This window comes from Peromyscus californicus, unplaced genomic scaffold (genome assembly GCF_007827085.1).
Source record: "Peromyscus californicus insignis strain IS unplaced genomic scaffold, ASM782708v3 Scaffold_21__1_contigs__length_65335640, whole genome shotgun sequence".
Taxonomy (NCBI): Eukaryota; Metazoa; Chordata; class Mammalia; order Rodentia; family Cricetidae; genus Peromyscus; species Peromyscus californicus.
The window spans coordinates 38,854,442-38,876,238 of NW_026294514.1; the positions used below are offsets into that span (position 1 = coordinate 38,854,442).

Consider the following 21,797-nt stretch of genomic DNA (forward strand, 5'->3'; position numbering starts at 1 on the left):
AGCAAAGTCTGGGTAGCATTAAATATCTCAGACTCTCACAATTCTCTTGGATTACCCTGTGTAAGCCAATTAAAGCTAATGCTTGGAGTGCATCAAAACAAACAAAGGCCCAAATGACATGGGGAAGCAGTCATGTGAACGAGTTAAAACAAGTAATCGAAAGGAGAAATGATCATAGTCTCAAAAAAACAAAACAACAACAACAACAAAAACCCCATGTTTTCCCCCTAGGGAATATATGTTAAAGAAAAGATGTCTGGAGGACTGCTCTGTGTTGATTATTAAGAGTAAACACAAGCCGGGCAGTGGTGGCGCACACCTTTAATCCCAGCACTCAGGAGGCAGAGCCAGGTGGATCTCTGTGAGTTCGAGGCCATCCTGAAACAGAGTGAGTTTCAGGAAAGGCTCCAAAGCTACACAGAGAAACACTGTCTCGAAAAAAAAAGAAGGAGGAGGAGGAGGAGGAGGAGGAGCAGCAGCAGCAGGAGGAGGAGGAGGAGCAGCAGCAGCAGGAGGAGGAGGAGGAGCAGCAGCAGCAGCAGCAGCAGCAGCAGCTAGCCTGGTCTACAGAGAGTGAGTTCTAGGACAGCCAAGTACTACACAAAAAAAATCATCTCAAACAAACAAACAAACAAAAGTAAAGACAGTCACCCACAGATCTTTAATCCCAGCACGTGGAAGGCAGAGACAGACAGTCATATACGTCACGATCCAGGCCACTCACTTTAGGTCATCTCATCGCTTACGCTTTTAAGAAATTGCATGTGGCCCGCCATCATAGCACATGCCTCTAATCCCAGTGCTTGGATCTCTGGTGACTTCAAGGCCAGCCTGGTCTACACAGAGAGCTCCAGAACAGCCAGAGGTACATGGTGAGGCCCTTTTCAAACCACACCACCACTACCACACGCACACACCAAGAAAAGAACTCGCATCTGTTGACATGATCAGCTCTGGTTACTTCTGGAAACTGTTAATACTCCAAAGAGTCAAAGTGTGTGTGTGTGTGTGTGTGTGTGTGTGTGTGTGTGTGTGTGTGTGTGTATAAGAGAGTGTGTGTGAGTATGTGTGTGTGGGAAGAGTGTGTGTGTATGGGGGGCTGTTGTATGTGGTGTGCAAGTTTGAAAGTCATGTTAAGAAGTCTCTTTGTTTTAACAAGGAAGGGCAGAAATTCGGGTAAAATGTTCCTTCCAGCAAGCACTCACTTCTTGGCTGTTTCTGTATTTCTTCCACTTTGTCCCTAAATGTTAAATGTCACTTCCTGATGCTGAGCTTTCTCTCCAGCTGTCTGAGTGTGACTTGTATGGCACTCATCACCACAGCTGACATGTTGGCTGTTCTATTAACTCGAAACTGCAGAAATCTTTAGGCGTCTTTCCCCGAGACCTCCGATTGCCAGGGGATCGGATTTCCAAATTTCCTAGTCCCCCTTGTGTTCCAGCAGCTCCACGGAGCAAACAGTGGCTGACTTTCCCGTTTTCAGCCACACGGGGAACTGTCCCACCAGCATTCCTAAGAGCCGTCTCCCGGCTGTGGGTTGGGTAATGTATCCACCTTCTTAAGAAAAATTACTTGGCAGTAGATTAATAGAAGTTTGCAGTTTAGCCACCCAGAAAGAAATAAAAGTTAAGCGAAACGAAAATGGTTTGGGATTAAAAGCGGCGCCTTTGAGCTCCAGCAATCCTGCACAAGCTGTGCTTTCTTGCCCCTTCAGTCCCACAGGCAAGCGCTCTCTTCCACGAGAGCCCTCAGAGGATGTTCTGCACCACAAAACTGCTCTGTGTCTTTCGAGCGCAGAGGCCCTTGCGGGGCTAAGGGCGTGATCAAGCTGTGACTGGGTTAAAGTTGTGGGTGCGAAGACAGGAAAGGGTCCGCTGAGATTAATCTCTGTGAACGGGGTAACCCGAAAGCTGGGCCTGAGCTGGCTGCTCCCAAACCCACACTTCCCAGGCTTGAAGCTCTCTCTCTCCCTTCCTGCGTGCCCTGCAGGCACAGTGCGTAATGATTACAGAGCTGAACAAGGCCAGCCAGTACTCAGGCCTAGGATGCAGAGAAGCAGTGGAGAGAGAGAGACTGGGTCAACCAGTGCAGAGGACAAAGCCTTGTGTGTTCTGAAGAGTGAGCCACAAGTCCCCGGCTAGCAGTCCCAGCCGGGGCCCTCGTGCCTGAGAAACAAGTGGGTGTTTCTGGCCGAAGGACTTCCTACACCGTTGCCACGATGTTTCTCTATGGAACAGGTTACAAATGAACATACCGGTTCCTGTGCTACAGTTTAAAAAAAAAAAAAAAAAAAGGAGTGACGGAGTGACTGCTAAGCACAATTGCCATCTGCAGTATGTGTTTGTGTAGGGGCTCGGGCTTGAACCCAGGGCCGTGCACGTGCTAGGCAAGCGCTCGCCTACAGAACTACACTCCCATCCTGACATCTCTCTGTTGATGGTCTGGACCTGCTTGACCTTCAACTGTTGACATTCAAGTCACGTGGGATTTTAGGGAGAGTAATTCAGTCATTCCACGGCAGAGCCCCCAAGTCTCTGGTGACCCTTTTATCTCTCTGTTTGTGTAACAGTTGCCTTTCAGAACGAAATCTGGCCACAGAGTTGGGAGTTGGAATCTTAGGCTGTTCTTTCTTCTGAGGAATCCTCAGCCTTCCCACATAAGCCTTTCACCAAGCTCCTGTCAAGGCTTATGTGGGATCTGAAAACGTGTTCCTCAGTGCGAAGCCCATCTTGGTGCTTTGTGAACTGGCACCATTTCTGATCAAGACCCAACATAACTCATTATACAAAATAAAAGTCAAAAGGAAGGGGTGGGAGGTCACGACTCCTCTAAAAATGTACTCTTTACACTCGGGAGGCAGAGGCAGGCAGATCTCCGTGAGTTCGAGGCCAGCCTGGTCTCCAAAGCGAGTTCCAGGAAAGGCGCAAAGCTACACAGAGAAACCCTGTCTCGAAAAAAAAAAAAAAATGTACTCTTTAGTCAGAGATTCCGGAAAAGCGAAAACGGAACACAGCAGAAAACAGCCGTGACGTGGCCCTCACTGGGAGAACTCCCCGGTCACCACGTGAACAAAGCTAGTGCTGTTCTATCTAGTCTGCAAAGCTGCTCACAGGAAGCATCCATTGCTCACTTGAACTCCGTGGACATCATTCTTTTGCCAGAGATCTCTTTAAGACAAAGAAAAAGGAGCAAGATTCCAACATGAAGACTCTCGCTCCATGCTCACTACAGGAGAGGCATTGGCAGACAAAGGCAGAGGATGGCAAGTAAGAACTGTGGGTTAGGTAACACCCAACAGCTTTTGAGAGGGCCCGCATGTTACTGGTGTTCTTTTAGGATGAGCTGGGGAGCTGCTAATATCCCTGATGGCTGTCACTATGGGAAAGTTGGTTCTATCTCTTGAAAGGGAAGAAATTGCTTTGCTTTCAGAACTGGAGCTGAGCCAGTCCTTGGCCACTGACTCAAGGTAACTAACATAGGTGTGAGAAGTCTCACTAACAATCAAAAAAGTTTATTTTATGCTTGTGGGTGTTTTGCTTGTGTGTATGTATGGGTACTACCTGCATGCAGTACCTAAGGAGGCCAAAAGAGGGCGTCAGATCCCTTGGAACGGTCGTTACAGACAGTGGCTAATACCCAAGTGGGTGCTGGGAAACCAGCCTAGGTTCTCTACAGGAACAGCAAGTGCTCTTAACCGCTGAGCCGGCACTTCAGCCCCACTAACACATTTTAACACAGCTTTGGCTAAATGAAAGTCAGGGTGAGTTGGTCTTTTTCTCTAAATGATCTTAAAACAAAACAAAACAAAACAAAACGGGCAAAATGGAAGAGGAAGAGGGTAGGTAGAAAGGAAAGAAGAAAGTATGAGAAGAAAGAGAAGGAAGGAAAAAAGAGAGAGAGAGAGAGAGAGAGAGAGGGGCTGGGTCAGGGGTGGTGCTACATGCTTGTGATCCCAGAAATAAGGGCTATAAATTTGAGAATTTGAGGCTGGCTTGGATTTAGGTTAACTTTCAGGCGTTTGAAATTTAAACCCCCCCCCCCAAGGCCACACCCTTAAAGCTCAGGTGCACAGTTAGGGACTATTTGATTAGGTTACGTCATTGTGAAGCAAAGGAAAGAGATTGTGAAGGGTGGATGCTGGCCATGGAGTTCTTCAAGGAGACAGTGGGGCGGGGTGGGGGGGTGGGGGGTGGGGGTGGGGGTGTGAATCCAGAACTTCTAGGTCGGCAAAACAGGGATGTAGCCCTAAGCTTAAAGTGGCTGTCTCTCTAGGCCCCTCGATTTTGACTCAAAAAAAGATTTCTTGTTTAGTTGGAATCACTACAAGCCCAAATATTTACACACTGAAGTCACTTGGGATCAAAGGAGGACTCTTTATAGTGGCTGTCATTGTGGTCGGAGAGAACAATGTGGTTTTTCTATAGCTTGCTCTGTCCAGCTATGAGTCTGCTGTGAGCTCTTTCTTTTGTTTCGAAATACAGGGTCTTGGGATTGGTGAGGTGGCTCACCTGCTACAACCCCGGTGGCCTAAGTTGAATCCCTGGGACCCATGCAGTGAAGGAGAGAACCAACCGACTGCTGTAAGCTTTCCTCTGACTGCCACACCTGCATCTGCCCACTGAACAAACAAACATACAGGTCATGTGTAGCCCAGGCCAACCCCGAACTCCTGACCCTCCTGCCGCCATTTCCCAAATGCTAGGATTACAGGTGTGTGCCACCATACCTGCCTCTGAGTCTGGAAGCGTCGCTGTTTGAAGGAAGGGAAACCTTTGGAACTCAGAACTAGGTTGCTTCTGGAAATGCTGATGGAAATGGAGGCGATTTTGATGGAAAACCAAAAGTATAAGAATTCTGTTCATAAACCCAGTGCTGGTGATGCATGTCTTTAAACCCAGCAGAGGCAGGTGGATCTCTGAGTTCGAAGCCAGCCTGGACTACAGGGTGAGTACCAGGACAGCAGGGCTACACAGAGAAACCCTGTCTCATAAAACAAAACAAAACAAAAAAACAAATAAACAAAAAACCAACCAACCAACAACAACAACTGATAAAGAATTCTGTTCTCTGAAGCTTTTGTTTCTGGAGATGGGGAGCAGCTCTCCTCACCGGTGGGCAGTGCATTCATTCTTCAATGCCTGTGACTCAATTTGTATTTGTAGATCTGCTGGAATGGCAGGAGTCATTTGCAAGCAGATTTTATTTTATTTTTTGATAGAAGATCTAATGGCGTAGTTCAAGCTGGTCTCAAACTCATAATCCCCCTGTGTGAGCTGACATCTACCACATCCAGTTCTCAAGTACATTTTAATGCCGGGACATCTTCCTTGTTTATAGTCAGTGAACTCTTGAGGTCTACGTATCGAGCATGGTGGAAAAGGTGTGGTAGGAGAAGCAGGGAAGGGGCCTCCATAAGTGGGAGGTCAAGTAGAGCAGAGATTTTTTTTTTTTTTTTTTTTTTTTGGCAAATCAAAGTATCTCTCTGTCCCAATTCTCTTTCCACCAACATACAGGAAAAGATGCTGCCTTTCCCTTAAAGTGAGCGCTCACAGTCTAAACTCACAAAGCAGTCACAGTTAAACAAGGGTCATAGCTTGACCCTGTGCTGGATGCCTCATCCTCGGCAGGTGGAACTGTGTTGGGAGTGGTGGAAACTCTAGGGAGTAGGGTCCTGCTAGAGGTCAGGGTCATTGGGGGCATGTCACTGAAGGTATTTTTGTTTCCTTTGTTCTCTGATTCCTTTCTGTCGCGAGCTGAAGAACCTCATCACATGTTCACGCTATAGTGATACGCTGCCTAAGCACACGGGACCAAGAAGCCATGAGCTGATTCCCCTGAAACTATAACACAAAATACACTTGAAGCTGTTTTCTGAGATATTTTGATCACAGCAACACAAATAAACCAGCAGATATAAGTAATGCCGAAAACTGGTTCCAGAAGTGGGGTCACTTCCGTGACTAAAATCTGACCATGTAGTTCTACAGCCTTTGAAACTGGTTTGAAGGAAGAATTTGAAAGAGTGTGGACTTGAAACCTAGAGAATCCCCACAATCATCAGAAGAAGAGTCAAACAGGCGATTCTAGTAAAAATTCAGAAGACCAGAACGTTGACAGAAATGTGGACAGTCAACATTTATATCTTGATGTTTCAGATGGGAACCAAGATTCTTTTGGGAACTAGACCAGAAGCTCTTCATGGTATACTCTGGCAAAGAACTTGTCTATATTTAGTCCTTGTCCTAACTCTTTGTGGAGGCTCAGGAGACTGGTAGCTCATGCTTGTGATCCCAGTACTGAGGAGGTAGGAAGACGGTCACAAGTTCAAGTCTATTCATTAGCCACAAGTTCAGGGATAGAGAGTAAGAGCCTGTCTCAACAAAACTAAAAGTATTTGCTTTCTGAAGTCCAGTGTCATTAAAAAGAAGCCAGATGTGTTTGCTCTGGGACAATAAGAGAGATGTCCTGGAGGACATTTTAGGAATTGACCAGCCCTCACCCATGGCAGATTCAAGAGACAAAAACTGCAGTCATTTGAAAAGTTTTTCCCTTGAGAAGAGAGTGCCTCCACCATATCCTGTTTGCACAGGGCTACCTCAGAAGTGATTTATTAGGGATTTATTTCACTACGCACAGCCACCCAGGCACTCCAAACCCAACGTTGCCTTGCTCATAGAGAGAGGCCATATGGCCTGTGAATGAAAAGGCCACAGAGGTGGGGCTGTTCAAGCCTACTGGAGCTCCCATCAGGTCAACATGTTTTAGACATGGACTTAGTGTTTGCCCTGTTGGGGTTTTGCTTTGATTTCATGACTCTTTTCTGTGTTTTTTCTTAGGGCATCATATATTGGAGGCATGTAACTAACTGGCTCATCTCTCTCTTTCATCTACCTATCTATTATCTCTCTCTCTCTCTCTCTCTCTCTCTCATCTACCTATCTATTATCTATCTATCTATCTATCTGTCTGTCTGTTTGTCTATCTATCTATCTATCTATCTATCTATCTATCTATCTATCTATCTATCTATCTATCCATCCATCCATCCATCCATCTATTTTTGAGACATAGTTTCTTTGTGTAGCTTTGGCTGTCCTGCATCTCGCTCTGTAGACCAGGCTGGCCTTGAACTCACAGAGATCCACCTGCTTCTGCCTCCCAAGTGCTGGGATTAAAGGTATATACCACTACTGCCCAGGTCAAGTTAACATTTAAAAAAATCAGATGGTGTGGTGGTGCATACCTTTAATCCCAGCACTCAGGAGGCAGAAGCAGGAAGATCTCTGTGAGTTCAAGGTCAATCTATCTACAAAGTGAGCTTCAGGACAGCCAACACTACATAGTATGACTCTGTGTCGTCCCCCCCCCCCCCCCCCCCCCCCCGCCAAAACAAACAAACAAATTTATTTATTAAAAATATGTATTACTTTTATTTAATGTGTATATGTGAGTGCCTGCCTGCCTGGTACTCTCAAAGACTGGAAGATGGTGCCATATCTCCTGGAACTGGAGTCACAGGTAAAGGTGCCATGTGTCCTCTGCAAGAACAAAGGGTGATCTTTACCACTGAGCTACCTCTCTGCCCTCCCTCCAATAAACAAACAAACCAGTGAATGTCAGCTAGTTGGACAGCCACACGAAAAAGAATAATTTTGCATCTTTACCTCATCTCATATAAAAAAAAAATTAGCTCAAAATGAATCAAAGGTTAAATTAAGATCTAAGGCTATGATAGTCTTAGAAGAATATATACAGCCAAATCTTGACCTTGGGTTTGGTAATGATTTTTTTAAATTAATTATCAGTTTATTTTTATGTGCATGGGTGTTCTGTCTGCATGCATGTCTGTGCACCGCATCCATGCCTGGTGCCCAGGGAGGCCAGAAAAGGCCATTGGATCTCCTGGGACTAGCATTACAAATGGTTGTGAGCTGCAATGTCAGTGCTAAGCATTAAATCAGGGTTCTCTGGAAGAACAACCAGTGCTCTTAATTGTAGTGGGCAGCTGTTCTAGCTATGACCTTGAGCATCTTCACTAGTGAGGTAGCAGGTAACTGTTACACCTGCCTATGACTTTAAAGTACATGCCCCTGGGGCGTGGCTGCTGCTGGGGGGGGGGGGAGACCCTTAAGACCTGGGATGTACTTATGCGGCTCTCTCTGTTTCCTGTGGGACTTGGATGCTGGGATGATCTAAGGCAGAAAAACAGCAAGCGACCATGCCTCACCCTTCCAGGATCCTGTAATAATTTCTCTGTTCTGTATCCTGAGTCTTTTTTCTCTGAATAATCCCTTTGCCCTTTATGCAGACTCCGTGGATTGCTAGCAATACTTTCCCCATTATCTGATGCCCCTGAACCATCTCTCCATCCCCTTGGTAATGGTTTCTTAAGCAGGATACTGAAAATATAAGCAACAAAACAAAGATACAAAGTTGGACTTTTTCAAAATTAAAAACTCTGGTGCCTCAAATGACCCTATATAGAGAGTGGGAAGCCAGCTCATAGAATGTGGGGAAATGATACATTTTAAATTTGATAAAGATCTGGTGAGTAGACTATACAAATAATTCTTAAAATCTTGACTAACGAAAGAATGAACAACCCAATGTATATTTAAAAAAGGTAAACAACTTGAATAGACACTCTCCAAAGAGATATACAACTGTCCAACAGGCACATGAAAAAATAACCAACACCATTTTTCATTAGAGACATTCAAGCGAAAGCTCTAACGAGGTACCACTGTACATTTACCAAGACAGCTCAGAAGGAAAGAAAAAGGCAATACCAGTCTCTGAACTCACGATGTAGACCAGAGTGGCCTCAAACTCACAGAGATCCTCTTGCCTCTGTCTCTGGAGTGCTGGGATCAAAGGTGTGTACCACTACAGCTAGCAAGTAGTTGCTTTAAGTCTGTAAACATTTACTTATTTTGTATGTGTATATTACATAGATGTGGGGTGTGCATATGCCCCAGCATGCATATGGAGGTCAGAGGACCACTTATGGACCTTGGTTCTCTCTACCATAGCGGTCCCAGGGATCAAACTCAAGTCTTCAGGCTCCGGAGCTGGTGCTGAGCTATCTGGCGTGAGTTCTCCATAACACAGAGGAAATTTATGTTGTGGTGTTCTTCTTTTCTTTTTTCATTTTATTATTTTATGTGTAGGGGTGTTTTGCCTGCAGGTACGTCTGTGTGCCGGACGTCTTCAGAGATCAGAAGAGGGTGTTGGATCCCCTGGGGCTGTAGTTACAGCAGTTGTGAGTTGCCCACATGAGGGCTGGGAATCGAACCCACGGCAACTGCCAGCAAGGCCATTGCTCTGACTTGCTGAGCCATTGCTCCAGCCCCTGCTTCTCTTAGTATTAGCTGAATTGTTCAATAGTACACAATCCTTATTTAAAAGGACAGTGTAGGGAGAATACGGGCACATACACACACAGGTGGTTTTTGTTTTTCCAATTACTCTGCCGCCCATCAGTTATAAATTAGCTACCACATCACTCTATCTACAGCTCTGAGTAAATCTGCATAGTCCTTTTATCAGGAAGGCGGTAATCGCCTCTCTTTTTGTGTCCACTGCTGGGGTCAGAATCACCAGTGGGTCCCGTAACAAAGGGCAGTTTAAAGTCACTGGGCTAATACAATCATTATTAGGGAAAGGAGGCCCCCTGGGAGTCTCAGGCTTTCTCACCTTTAGTCAACAGAAAGGATTACTTTCCCGGAGTTGTTAATTATCAGCTTGAAAAGCCTAGAGGACTTCATAGGAATTCCTGAGAACAGCCAAAAGGATGGGACAGCCGTAGGAGGCCTTGCACCCAGGACTGAGGAGGAGGCATTGTGTGTGGTGTCTGCTGCTTTGCTCAGAATCCACCCTTCCTGTCAGCACACTGGATCCTGTGGATTGCGCGCAGCTCGCTGGCCAGCAGAGCCGGGCCGGAACTGGCGGACAGCTGATGCTGACAAAGGTGATGAGTCGTTTAAGGGAACAGGCTCCTTGCAAAACGACTCAGGGCATTTTATACAGGTGGCCTTTGGACAGCGCTCCTCCTCCATGCATGGTCCCTACTGGGATGCTGCCCAGGAGAGGGGACACGGCACATCTGCTATCCACGATATTCTGAGGATGTCCTAGCTGCCTGCGAATTCTGCGGCGTTCCACGCCCATGCCTCTTCTTGGAGCCAAGTTCTGCCTAGGATTACCTTGTTTGTGTACCTCTTTATCCAGAGCTTATGAACTGTTTAAAGTCAGAACTCTGAAGTCTTCTGCTCAGTAAACAGGAGGGTCAGGTGGGTTTTTAGGCTGGTTGTTACCTAAACTGTGACCTTTCAAAAAGGCTAGGAGCCTCCTGGCCTCTTACATACTCAGTTCTTTCTTTCTTCTGGCTCTATTTTCTTCCTTTTCTCACTTTTTGTGAGGTTGCCTCTTCTTATCCATCAGTCTGTTTGGGGAAGGAAGCCTGGATTATCATCAGATATTCAGTGTGAAAACAGCTGCCTCCTCATTAACACCACATAATTGGTGTGTGTGTGTGTGTGTGTGTGTGTGTGTGTGTGTGTGTGTGTGTGTGTCCAGTCATCAGGAAGGAATCTCAACTGCCCAATTTTGCTTTGTAAGACTAGGTATCTAAATGGACTGCCACCAGCCCAATTATAAAAAGGAATTGTAAGAGAAGATGAAAGCAAAGCCCTTTAGTCTGGTAACGGCTTTCTTTCCGAGACCGCCATGGACATCTATGTAAAGGCTCATTTACCGCTCAGAAAGGCCAACTCCAAAGTGGCGTGTGCAGGAATATTCTAGAAGGTTAAGCACTAAAATTACTGTCAGCCCTGCTAGGGGATTAATTAACTTGTTTATTCATTTAGTTGTTTGTGTTTTGAGACAGGGTCTCACTATATAGCCTTGGCTGTCCTGGAGTTCACTATTGTAGCCTAGTCTGGCCTCAATTCACAGAGATCCACCGACTTTGTCTCTAGGATGCTGGGATTCAAGGAGTACACCATCATGCCCAGCACTGTTAATAATTTTTCAAAAAAGTATTATGAAGGCTCAGCAGTTGAGAGCTCATAATACTCTGCCAGAGGACCCGAGTTCCAGTTCCCAGACCCAAGTCAGATGGCTCACAACTCCAGCTCCAGATTGATGGCTCTGGTCTGTGTGTGTGTGTGTGTGTGTGTGTGTGTGTGTGTGTGTGTGTGTGCGTGTGCGCGCGCGCGCGTGCGCGCTTGGCTTCTTAAGGTCAGAGGAGACAGCTCTCTCTACTTTTAGGTTGGTTTCAAGGAACTCAGGTCATCAGGTTTATGTGGCAAAGTGCCTTTCCCTATCAAGGCCTGTTGCCCTGCATCAGCCAGCATTCTTATAGATGGATGAGTATCAGGGTATCAATTTAGGAAGACAGATTGCTTGACTATGGGGGAAGTTTTGAAGAAAAATGTAAGATTGAGATGATCTTCTCTCTTTCTATTTCTTTCTTTGTTTTTCAAGACAGGGTTTCTCTGTGTAACAGTCCTGGCTGTCCTGGAACTCACTCTGTAGACCAGGCTAGCCTTGAACTCACAGAGAGATCCGCCTGCTTCTGCCTCTGAAGTGTAGGGCTCAAAACAAGCACCACCACCTACTTGGGGACCTTTTCTTTTTAAATTACTATTTTATTTTATGTGTATGGGTGTTTGGCCTGCACGGATGTCTGTGTACCATGTGTGTCCCTGGTGCCCAGGAAGGCCAGAGTAGGGCATCAGATCCCCCTGGAAATGGAGTCACAGACAATTGTGAGCTGCCATGTAGATGCTGGCAATTGACCCCGGGTCCTTCTGAAGAACAACCGGGGTGCTCTTTAGGTCTGAGCCTTCTCTCCAGGCCCTTTCTCTTGTTTTGGAAGAAAAGGTTATACTATTGCTTTTTTTTTTTTTTTTTTTAAGTTTTGTATTCCTGTGTGCATGTGTGTCCCATGTGGAGGTCAGAGGACCACGTTTGGAGTCAGCTATTTCTTTCGATCGTGACCGCAGGCTAGGTGCTGAGTGACTTTATGTACCAAGCTATCTCACCAGCCCTGCTCCCTTACAGCTGGAGTCTTTACAGCTATTCTATGTGGCACTATACTAGCAAAAGCGAGGAGAGCATTCTACATGCCAGGCACTGCTCTGAATGTTTTCACCTGACAAACGACGCACCCCGGGACAACCCCTGATGTCAATATTACCATCCATCCTCTCTTTCACAATCAGCAGGTGTAAGTTTGGGGGGAATGGCTTGGATTTCATCGTAAAATTCCATAAAATGTAGAGTTCCATGAACCCCCTCTTCATTTAAATATACAGCACCCTGTTGCGATTAAATCGCTACCAATCCACAGAAATACCTTAATGATTATAGGAATTTATTGGGGGGGTTAACTCACAATACAGGAAACTCACAATACAGGAAATAGGGATTAAGGCACGGTCCAGCGCTGTTCTCTAGAGAGCTCTGTCCTGATCTGCACCAACATGCAAGACCAAAAGGTAGCGAAAAGGGGCAAGCATTATGCATCTCACGTCTTAAAGGGACCTGTCTCAGCCACGCCCCAGGGGCAGGTCATAGGCAGGTGTGGCAGTTACTTCTTGCCACACTAGGGGCAGGGCTTTGAGGCCAAAGCTGGAGCAGCTACCCACTAGAACACCCCTCTCAAAATCTTCCACCAGAATGTTATATTTGGTGCAACTGATCCTGAGGTAAAGTTCATTTACACATTGTTTGATTCAATTTCCTAATTATATATACATATATATATATACATATACACATATACATACACACATATATACGTATACACACATATATACATATACACACATATATAGACATATATTTTTGTTTGTTTGTTTGTTTGTTTGTTTGTTTGTTTTTGAGATAAGGTTTCTCTGTGTAGCCCTGGCTGTCCTGGAACTAACTCTGCAGAACAGGCTGGCCTCAAACTCAAGAGATTCGACTGCCTCTGCCTCCTGACTGTTAGGATTAAAGGCGTGCGCATGCGCCACCGCTGCCCGGCAATTTCCTAATATTTTGTTGGAGATTTGTATGTCTATGTTCATGAGAAATATTTATTTGAAGTTTTCTTATGTTTTGGATTTGGAGAGCAAGAGCTTGCTGATCTTGTGGGATGAGTTTGGGAACACTCGTGATGCCTCTATATCGTGGAAAAGATAGTAGAAAATTTCTAAAATTTACGTAATGTGGGAGCTACAAATGAAACCCAGTTCCTCTGCAAGAGCAGTTCACACTCCTCACTTGGAGCCATTTCATCCCTCCAGGCCCTAGGTGAAGCCTCTCTTTATCCTGGTAACATTCATTGATCTGTTGTTGCTGTTTTAACTTAACACAGCTGCTCCTGCATTCTTTCTACGAGTCTTAGAGGGTGGCTCTTTCTCCCTCTTTATTTAACTTTTTTTTTAGATTTATTTATTTTATTTGCTCACATGTATGTCTGTGCACCATGTGTGTAGTACCCGTGGGGGTCAGAAAAGGTGATGGATCTAGAATTGGAATTACAGAGACTTGTGAGTTGCCATGTGGGTGCTAGGCACTGAACCTGAGTCCTCTGTAAGAGCAACAAGTGCCCTTAACCCCTGAGCCATCATTTATTTATTTGGAAGGGTCTCACTATCTAACCTTGGCTGGCTTAGAACTCCCTATGTTGTAGGTAGATAGGGCTGGCCTCAACTCATAGAGATCTAGCTGTCTCTAGCTCCTGAACGCTGGAATTAAAGGTCCAGACCATCAGGATACAAGTTCCCTCAAACTTGTTTACATTGGCCTTGAACTTACCCGGTAGCCCAGGTAGGCCTTTAACTTGCCATCCACATGAATCAGACCTCCAGGTAGGCCTTTAACTTGCCATCCACATGAATCAGACCTCCAGGTAGCTGGGATTATTATTGGCCTGTGCCAAATGGCCTGCCTTAACTTTATGAGATGATTTCATAGAGTACAGAAGTCCGAGTTGGTGGTGGTTTCTCTCCCACCTTAAACACTTAATTCCATCTCTTGTCTGGCATTCTTGGCAATTATTGAATCTGTAGTTTGATGTCTGACATCACTTTGGGACAATTTCTTAGTTGTTCTTGCTTCCAATGCCATTTCTGCTCCCCTCTTTCTGCCCCCTTCTCCTGGTGTTCCCCTGTGTACATATTATGCTTTGTAGGTGCCCTGCTGTGGTCAGATAGTCTGCTGTGTGTTCTCAGCCTTTCTGTCTCCTTGCTTGTGTTTTGGAGATTGACTCAGTCTAGGAGAGAAACAGAGCCAGGCAGTGGTGGCACACACCTCTAATCCCAGTACTTGGGAGTCACATGCCTTTAATCCCAGCACTAGGAAGGAAGTGATATTGCTGGGTGGAGAAAGGTATAAAAAACGAGAGGAGACAGGAACTAAAGGCTTTTCAGCTAGAAGTCCTTTCAACTGAGGACTCAGAGGCTTTCAGTCAGAGGATTCATGGAGAACGGCTAAGGAGTTGGTGAGATAAGAAGTGGCTGTGGCTTGTTCCTTCGTCTCTCTGATCTTTCAGCATTTACCCCAATATCTGGCTTGGGTGTTTTTTTTTTTTTTATTATAAGACCTATTAGATTTCATGTAACAGAAGGGCGTAGCTCTATTGTTTAAAACTTGATTATTTTTTAACTTTGTGTGTGTGTGTGTGTGTGTGTGTGTGTGTGTGTGTGTGTATGCTCGAGAGACAGCACACACCTACACTCAGAGCCCAGATGGGTCGGCTCTCCCAGAGCTGTAGTTTCAGGTAATGGGCCAAGGGTTGTGGGTTCTGAAAACCAAAACTGGGTCCCCCATATTCTGTAATCTTAGTAGCTCTGTGGCAACAAGACATCTGAGCCCATGGGATCATAGAATCTCGTTTAATTAATTAATTAATTAGTTTGTTTATTTATTTATTTTTGAGACAGGGTTTCTCTGTGTAACAGTCCTGGCTGTCCTGGAACTCCACTCTGTAGACCAGGGTAGAATCTTTTTGTTTGCTTGTTTGTTTTCGAGACAGGGTTTCTTTGTGTAGTTTGGAGCCTTTCCTGGAATTTACTCTGTAGACCAGGCTGGCCTCAAACTCACAGAGATCCTCCTGGCTCTGCCTCCTGAGTGCTGGGATTAAAGATGTGCGCCACCACCGCCCAGCATAGAATCTCATTTATAAAATGAAAATACTGACATTGGTAGTCTGTTCCAGCAATGGGATTTTGTGATATTATAAAACTCTAAATTTCCCACTTTCTGGACACTAAGATTCTACAGTAAGTTTGCTTTAAATATCAGTGATATAAAGCTGGGCCATGTGTACTTTAAAAACATTTTTGTAATGTTTATTTGTGTGTGTGTGTGTGTAAGTGTACCTGTACTCCCAAGCACATACCCACACACAGACAAATACACAATTAAAATAAAATCACATGGCTGGGCATGGTGGTACACACCTTTAATCCCAGCATTCAGAAGACAGAGACAGACCAAACTTTGTGCATTGGAGGCCAGCTTCGTTTAGAGTTCCAGGTCAGCCAGGGATACACAGTACAACTCTGTCTTAGCAACAACAACAACGTAATTGCTGTGGATATGGCTCCGTATAAATAAAATGCTGATTGGCCAGTAGCCAGGCAGGAAGTATAGGCGGGACAAGCAGAGAAGAGAATTCTGGGAACCTGGAAGGCTGAGACAGAGAGATGCTGCCAGCCACCACCATGAGTACCAACATGTAAGATACAGGTAAGCCACGAGCCATGTGGCAAGGTATAGATTTATGGAAATGGGTTAAATTAAGATAGAAGAACTAGATAGCTAGAAGACTGAGCCACTAGGCCAAACAGTTTAAATAATATAAGAATCTGTGTGTATATTTTATAAGTGGACTACAGGACTGCCAGGCTTGGCTGGAGCTGGAGATACAGTTTATAAGTAATATAAGTCTCTGTGTGTTTACTCGGTTGGGTCTGAGCAGCTGCAGGGCTGGCGGGTGAGAGAGATTTGTCCTGACTGTCGGCCAGGCAGGACTGGAGAAAACTTCAGCTACACATAATAATAATAATAATAATAATAATAATAATAATAATAATAATAACAACAACAACAACAATAATAATAAATAAAACTCATATAAAATGGCTACAAAGTTTTCTGGAGGGGCCTTTGGCAGTCCCATAACTGCATCCAGGGTTCATGTGAACGTGACACTCTTCAGCTACGGTTGTGACCAAAGCTCAAACGGTGTGCTCCCCGGGATCACAGCACAGGAGAGGAACAGCTAGCGTTGACTGACACTTTGTAAGCACTCCCTAACTTAGTGGAAGGAAGTGCAGGTTCGTCATGGGATGAGCACGTTACCACCCTGGCCGACCTCCAGACAGGAAGGACAAAAGCTGTGGACTCACCACTTCTCTTCCTCCACTTGGACTCCCACGGACTGGAACTTACTGGGCGCCTTATTCTCCCCCGTTTTCTCGGGCTCTTCAGCATCATCCACCTGAAGAAATCATCAAGCAAACAGAGTTGATCCTTTTCCATGGCCTCACTTGAGAAACAAGTGTGCGTTCATCTCAGGCATCTGTGATATGATGGAAATGTTCTGTGATTTATAACCTCACTGATTCATATTTGTGTATTTGATATCAGCAATTACGACATTATTAGCATGCTCTCTGAGTTTGCTAAGATTTTCTAAAAACTGTGTGTGTGCACGCGCATGTGCACCACATGTGTGCAAGTGCCTGGGGAGGCCAGAAGAGGGCGATAGATCCTCTGAAACTGGAGTTACAGGCAGTTGTGAGCCACTATGTCTGTGCTGGAACTGAACCCTGATCCTCCACAAAATGCTCTTAACCACGGAGCCATCTCTCCAGCCCCCAACTCTGCTGATTTTAATAAACTGCAGCTTTACTTACTTCCAAAGTTGACAAACATCTACAATCCCTCCACAGACTTACAAGCATAGCCACTGTAAGGTAAAAGGGCCAGCCAAAGAAACCCACCCTGGCCCTAAAACCAGAGCCAAAGAAACACACTTTGGTCTTGGAACCAGAGCTAGTGAAAGAAATACAGTTGGCCCTGAAACCAGAGCCAACCCTGTTCCTTGACCAACTGAACACTAAACCAAACAATTCCTGAGCAGGAAAACCAACCAATCCCTGAGAAGAAATCTTCTCCTTGGAAAACCTCTGCCCCTAAGAAGTCCCATATAAGCACCTCTGCCTGTGGGCCGTCTGTCCTTCTCCACCCTGGCAGAGGCAGCCACTTTCCAGGATTTCTCCTTCCCAAATCAATCTCTTTTTTTTTTTTTTGGTTTTTTGAGACAGGGTTTCTCTATGTAGCTTTGGTGCCTGTCCTGGATCTTGCTCTGTAGACCAGGCTGGCCTCGAACTCACAGAGATCCACCTGGCTCTGCCTCCTGAGTGCTGGGATTAAAGGCACGTCCCACCACTGCCCAGCTGTAAATCTCTTTCTTAAAAGAGTTTTGGATGAAGATCTTCCTTTGCCAGCCGGTAGCAGAATCTTTGCTCAGACATTCCCTTAGGGGGTGCTGAGCAAGAAGAATAAGAAGTAACAACTTGTCACTGGAGCCAGAGGAGATTGCTACATTTCTGCAGGGGTTTCCCCTTTAGCAGAGTGAAGCAGAAGTTACATCTTGGGCCAGAGTTGAGAAGCAGATACCTGTGCTGGGATGTTCCCTTGGGGGAACAGAGCAGATACCTCTGCCGGGAAACTCCCTTAGGCAGGTGGAGCAGAGCTCAGCTGTAACAGGTCTCTCTTGGAGAGGAGCAGGATTGCTACATCCTGCAGGGAGACCATCCCCACCACACCCTAGCTTCAGGTATAGCCTGACTTCCCCACAAATCAGGATACCTTCCTCCTCACAGCTGTAGGTATCCAGGATATTTTCCTTCACAGCTGTAACTCTTGCAGTCATTCATTGGTATCCACAGGAACTGGTTCTAAGATCACCATAGATATCCACATCCAAGAACGCTCAGATCTCTTACATGAGATGGCGCAGTACCTACCTACTACGACACCCATCCACCCTGAATGTTGCCATATCCAGAGCATTTCTATTTAATACTATTTACATGATGTGCAGAGTTGCATACTGTATAGAATAATGAAAGGGCGTTGTCTGCACAGGTTCAATACAGGTCCAATTTTCTAAAGATTTATACTTATTTATCTCTCTCTCTCTCTCTCTCTCTCTCTCTCTCTCTCTCTCTGTGTGTGTGTGTGTGTGTGTGTGTGTGTATCATGTGTGCGGCTCTTCGTGGGAGCCAGAAGATGGTGTTGAATCTGCTGGAGCTTGTATTAGAGGCAGCTATGAGCTAGTTCCCCACTGGGAGTGCTGGGAACCAAACCCAGGTCCTCTGGAAGAGGAGCAAGTTCCCTTAACTACTGAGCTATCTCCCTTGACCCCAGGGGCAAGTTGATCCAGTCTATGTATACCAAACACACGGATCTAGAGGGGTAACTGTAATTTCTTGTGAGTACTCTATTAGAAGAGAGTGTCACAAACAAATGTGTTCTTGGAAGTTCTAAATTAGCAGTGAAGATACAAAAGGCGGTGTGTGTGTGTGTGGAGATGACCTCAGTTGGCAGATTGCTGGCCTAGCACGTGTGTAGCCCTGGGTTGGATCCTTAGCACCACATCAACTGGGTGTGGTGGTGTACATCTGTAATCCCAGCGCTTGGGAAGTAGAGGTGGGAGGACCAGAAGCTTAATTTATATAGCAAGTTGGAGGGCAACTGATGTGACCTGATACCCTATCCCACCCCACACTGAAGACTTATTAAAGGAAAAAGGGTGGGCTGCTGGGTAGTGGTGGCACACGCCTTTAATCCCAGCACTCGGGAGGCAGAGACACGTGGATCTCTGTGAGTTCGAGGCCAGCCTGGTCTACAGAGAGAGATCCAGGGTTATACAGAGAAACTCTGTCCTGAAAAAAAAAAAAATAATAAAGAGAGCAAAGGTGGGCTGATGAGATGGCTCAGCAGATAAAACCACATGCTATCAAGCCGGACAACTGGAATTCAATCCCTAGAAAAAGAGAACCAGCTCCCTCCCACAGCTTGTCCTCTGACTTCCACAAGCAAGCCATGGTACAAGTAAGCCCCCCCCCCCCCCCACACACACATGCACACACACACACACACACACACGTGCACACATGTGTACACACACACAATAAAAAAGCAAATGTAATAAAAGAAGAAAACTTAAAGCAAAGTATAGAATATTGTAAGGTACATGCTAAATATCAGGGTAAAACATAAATAAGTAAAACATGTATTTGCTAGAATATTCACAAAGTATCAGTATATGCAAATATTGAGCGTGCTGAATTCTCTCCGAAAGAGAACTGATTGGCTATTGATCACAACTTGTAGAGGAGTCTTGTCATAATAGTTGGGGCTGGGTGGGTGCTGGAGAGAGAGCTCTGAGGGTAGGAGCACTTCCGGCTCCGGCAGGGGATCCATGTGCCCTTCTCAGCACGTGGCGGCGCACAACTATCTGTAACTCCAGTTCCAAGGGATCCAGTGTCCTCTTTTTTTTTTTTTTTTTACCTCTGCAAACTCCTGCATGCACGTGGTTCACAGACATGCACTCAGGCAGAGTCATATACAGACGCACATAAAGTAAATAAACAAAATCTAAACAATGTTTCTAAGCAAAGGCGGATTAGCTATTGAAAAGAATATAAAATGAAGAAGGAAAAAGAAAGAACTAAACATTGAGGAAATAAGAGCAAGCTATCATTCCATGGCACTAATTGAGTGCCAGACAGGCAGATATTTGAATCACCATAGTGAAGTGTGTGTAGCACAAACTTGCCCACTGTAACCATGGCGATGTGCATGGTTGAGTGGCACGGAGCTGTGCGGTCACCACCAACAGCCACGGCAGAATCGTTCAGCATCCCAGAGACCTGTGTCCGCTCAACAAGCACTCCCGCGGGAATCTAGAGTGTGTGTGTCTGTGGTAGGGCGTAAGGTGGGGTGCCCGCCGTGGTATTCCCGTGGAGTTTGGAGGACAGCTCTCAGGAGTTGGTTCTCAGCTTCTGTCATGGGCTCTGGGACTCCAGCTCAGATGGTCAGGCTTGTAGGGCAAGAGCCTTTACCCTCTGAGCCATCTTGTGGGCCTGGAATTTAAAGTTTAAAAAACCCCATTCTTGGTTTGGCCAGGCAGTGGTGGCGCACGCCTTTAATCCCAGCACTCGGGAGGCAGAGGCAGGCGGATCTCTGTGAGTTCGAGGCCAGTCCTGGGCTACAGAGTGATTTCCAGGAAAGGCGCAAAGCTACACAGAGAAACCCTGTCTCGAAAAACCAAAAAACAAACAAACAAAAAATCCCATTCTTGGGTGAGCAAGATGGCTCACTGGGAAAAGGCATGCTGCCAAGCCTGTCAAGCTGAGTCAGACCCTGGGCCCACATAATGGAAGGAGAGAACCCATTCCTGTAAGTTCTTTTCTGACTTCTACATGTATGCCATGGTACATATTTCCCCCACTCCTCTTCTTTTATGTATATATATATATATATATATATATATATATATATATATATATATGGTTTATTTTTATTTTATGTGCACTGGTGTTTGGCCTGCATGTATGTCTGTGTGAGAGTGTTAGGTCCCCTAGAACTGGAGTTACAGACAGTTGTGAGCTGCCACGTAGGTGATGGAAAATGAACCAGGGTCCTCTGGAAGAACAAGCCATCTTAATCACTGAGCCATCTCTCCAGCCACCACCGTCCCCCACTCCTCTCCTACACACACAATAAATAAATTAAAAATCTTTGCTCTTTCCTAGTGCTGGTGATGTAGGCCTGTAATCTCATCATTTGATAGGTAAAGGCAGGAGGGTTAGATCCCTTAGTGATGGAAGGGAAATTTAACTTCCAGTGGGAACCGGGAAATGTGGGCAGGGGGCTGGCTTGCACTATTGACTCCTACACTGTCATCTGTTCCCAAGATTCAGTGCGGCAAGCTCTTTGGGAGACCCGACTGCTTGCGCTATGGTAACCCAGAGGTTAGAGGAGGGCACCTGACTCCCCTCTATGAGGGAAGGATTCATTGTACGTTAAAGGTGACCTTTGCAGAATGGTCTGTGAAAATACAACAGTAGAGTGAAAATTTGCCCATGCCTGCCTTTCAGATGTGCCAAGAGTGGGTTCAGTGTGTCTGCGACTCACGGTCTGCTTTGTAGAGGAATGACTGCCCAACAGACACCTGCAGACAGCACCACAGACATGAACGTGTCTTAGGGTCACCCAGACGAGTGTAAAAAACAAAGGACGGGCTGGCGAGATGGCTCAGTGGGTAACAGACCTACTGCTAAGCCTCATGACTTGAGTTTGATGTCCAGGACCAGAGCGGTAGAAGGAGAGAATCAAGTCCTGAAAATTGACCTCTGACCTCCACATGTGTGCATGTGCACACAATAAATAAAATGTGATTAAAAAAAAAAAAAAAACAAAGCCAGATCAGATGGGTGTTAGTTTAGAAAACTTACAACACAGTAAAACATTTCCATGATATTTCCTCTGTGGAGCATGAGTTGGGAATAAAGGAAAGAGAGCAAAGAACTGAGAAGTCTCTGAGCTGGCTGGGTATTTTCATGAAACGCATGATTAAATACCCAACAATGACCCTGAGACTGAGCACATTCCTTCCCTGTGATGCTGGGTGAGTTGTTGCTATCCACATTAGCAGTTGCTTTGCCCTCAGTCTCCTACGTCTGTGAGTGACGAATCACATTTTGTTCTCACAGGGCACTTCAACA

The 21,797-nt window shown here is 45.6% G+C and overlaps 1 protein-coding gene across 25 annotated transcripts in view; it reads right to left on the bottom strand.

The window, feature by feature from the left end:
* Positions 1–21,797, bottom strand: part of Dlgap1 (DLG associated protein 1) — an 823,903-nt gene that overhangs the window by 32,382 nt on the left and 769,724 nt on the right. For all 25 annotated transcript variants that reach the window (XM_052750118.1, XM_052750116.1, XM_052750115.1 and 22 more), the window contains one exon: positions 16,404–16,495. In XM_052750118.1, coding sequence (XP_052606078.1) covers positions 16,404–16,495 — 92 coding nt within the window. The remainder of the gene's footprint in view (positions 1–16,403; positions 16,496–21,797) is intronic.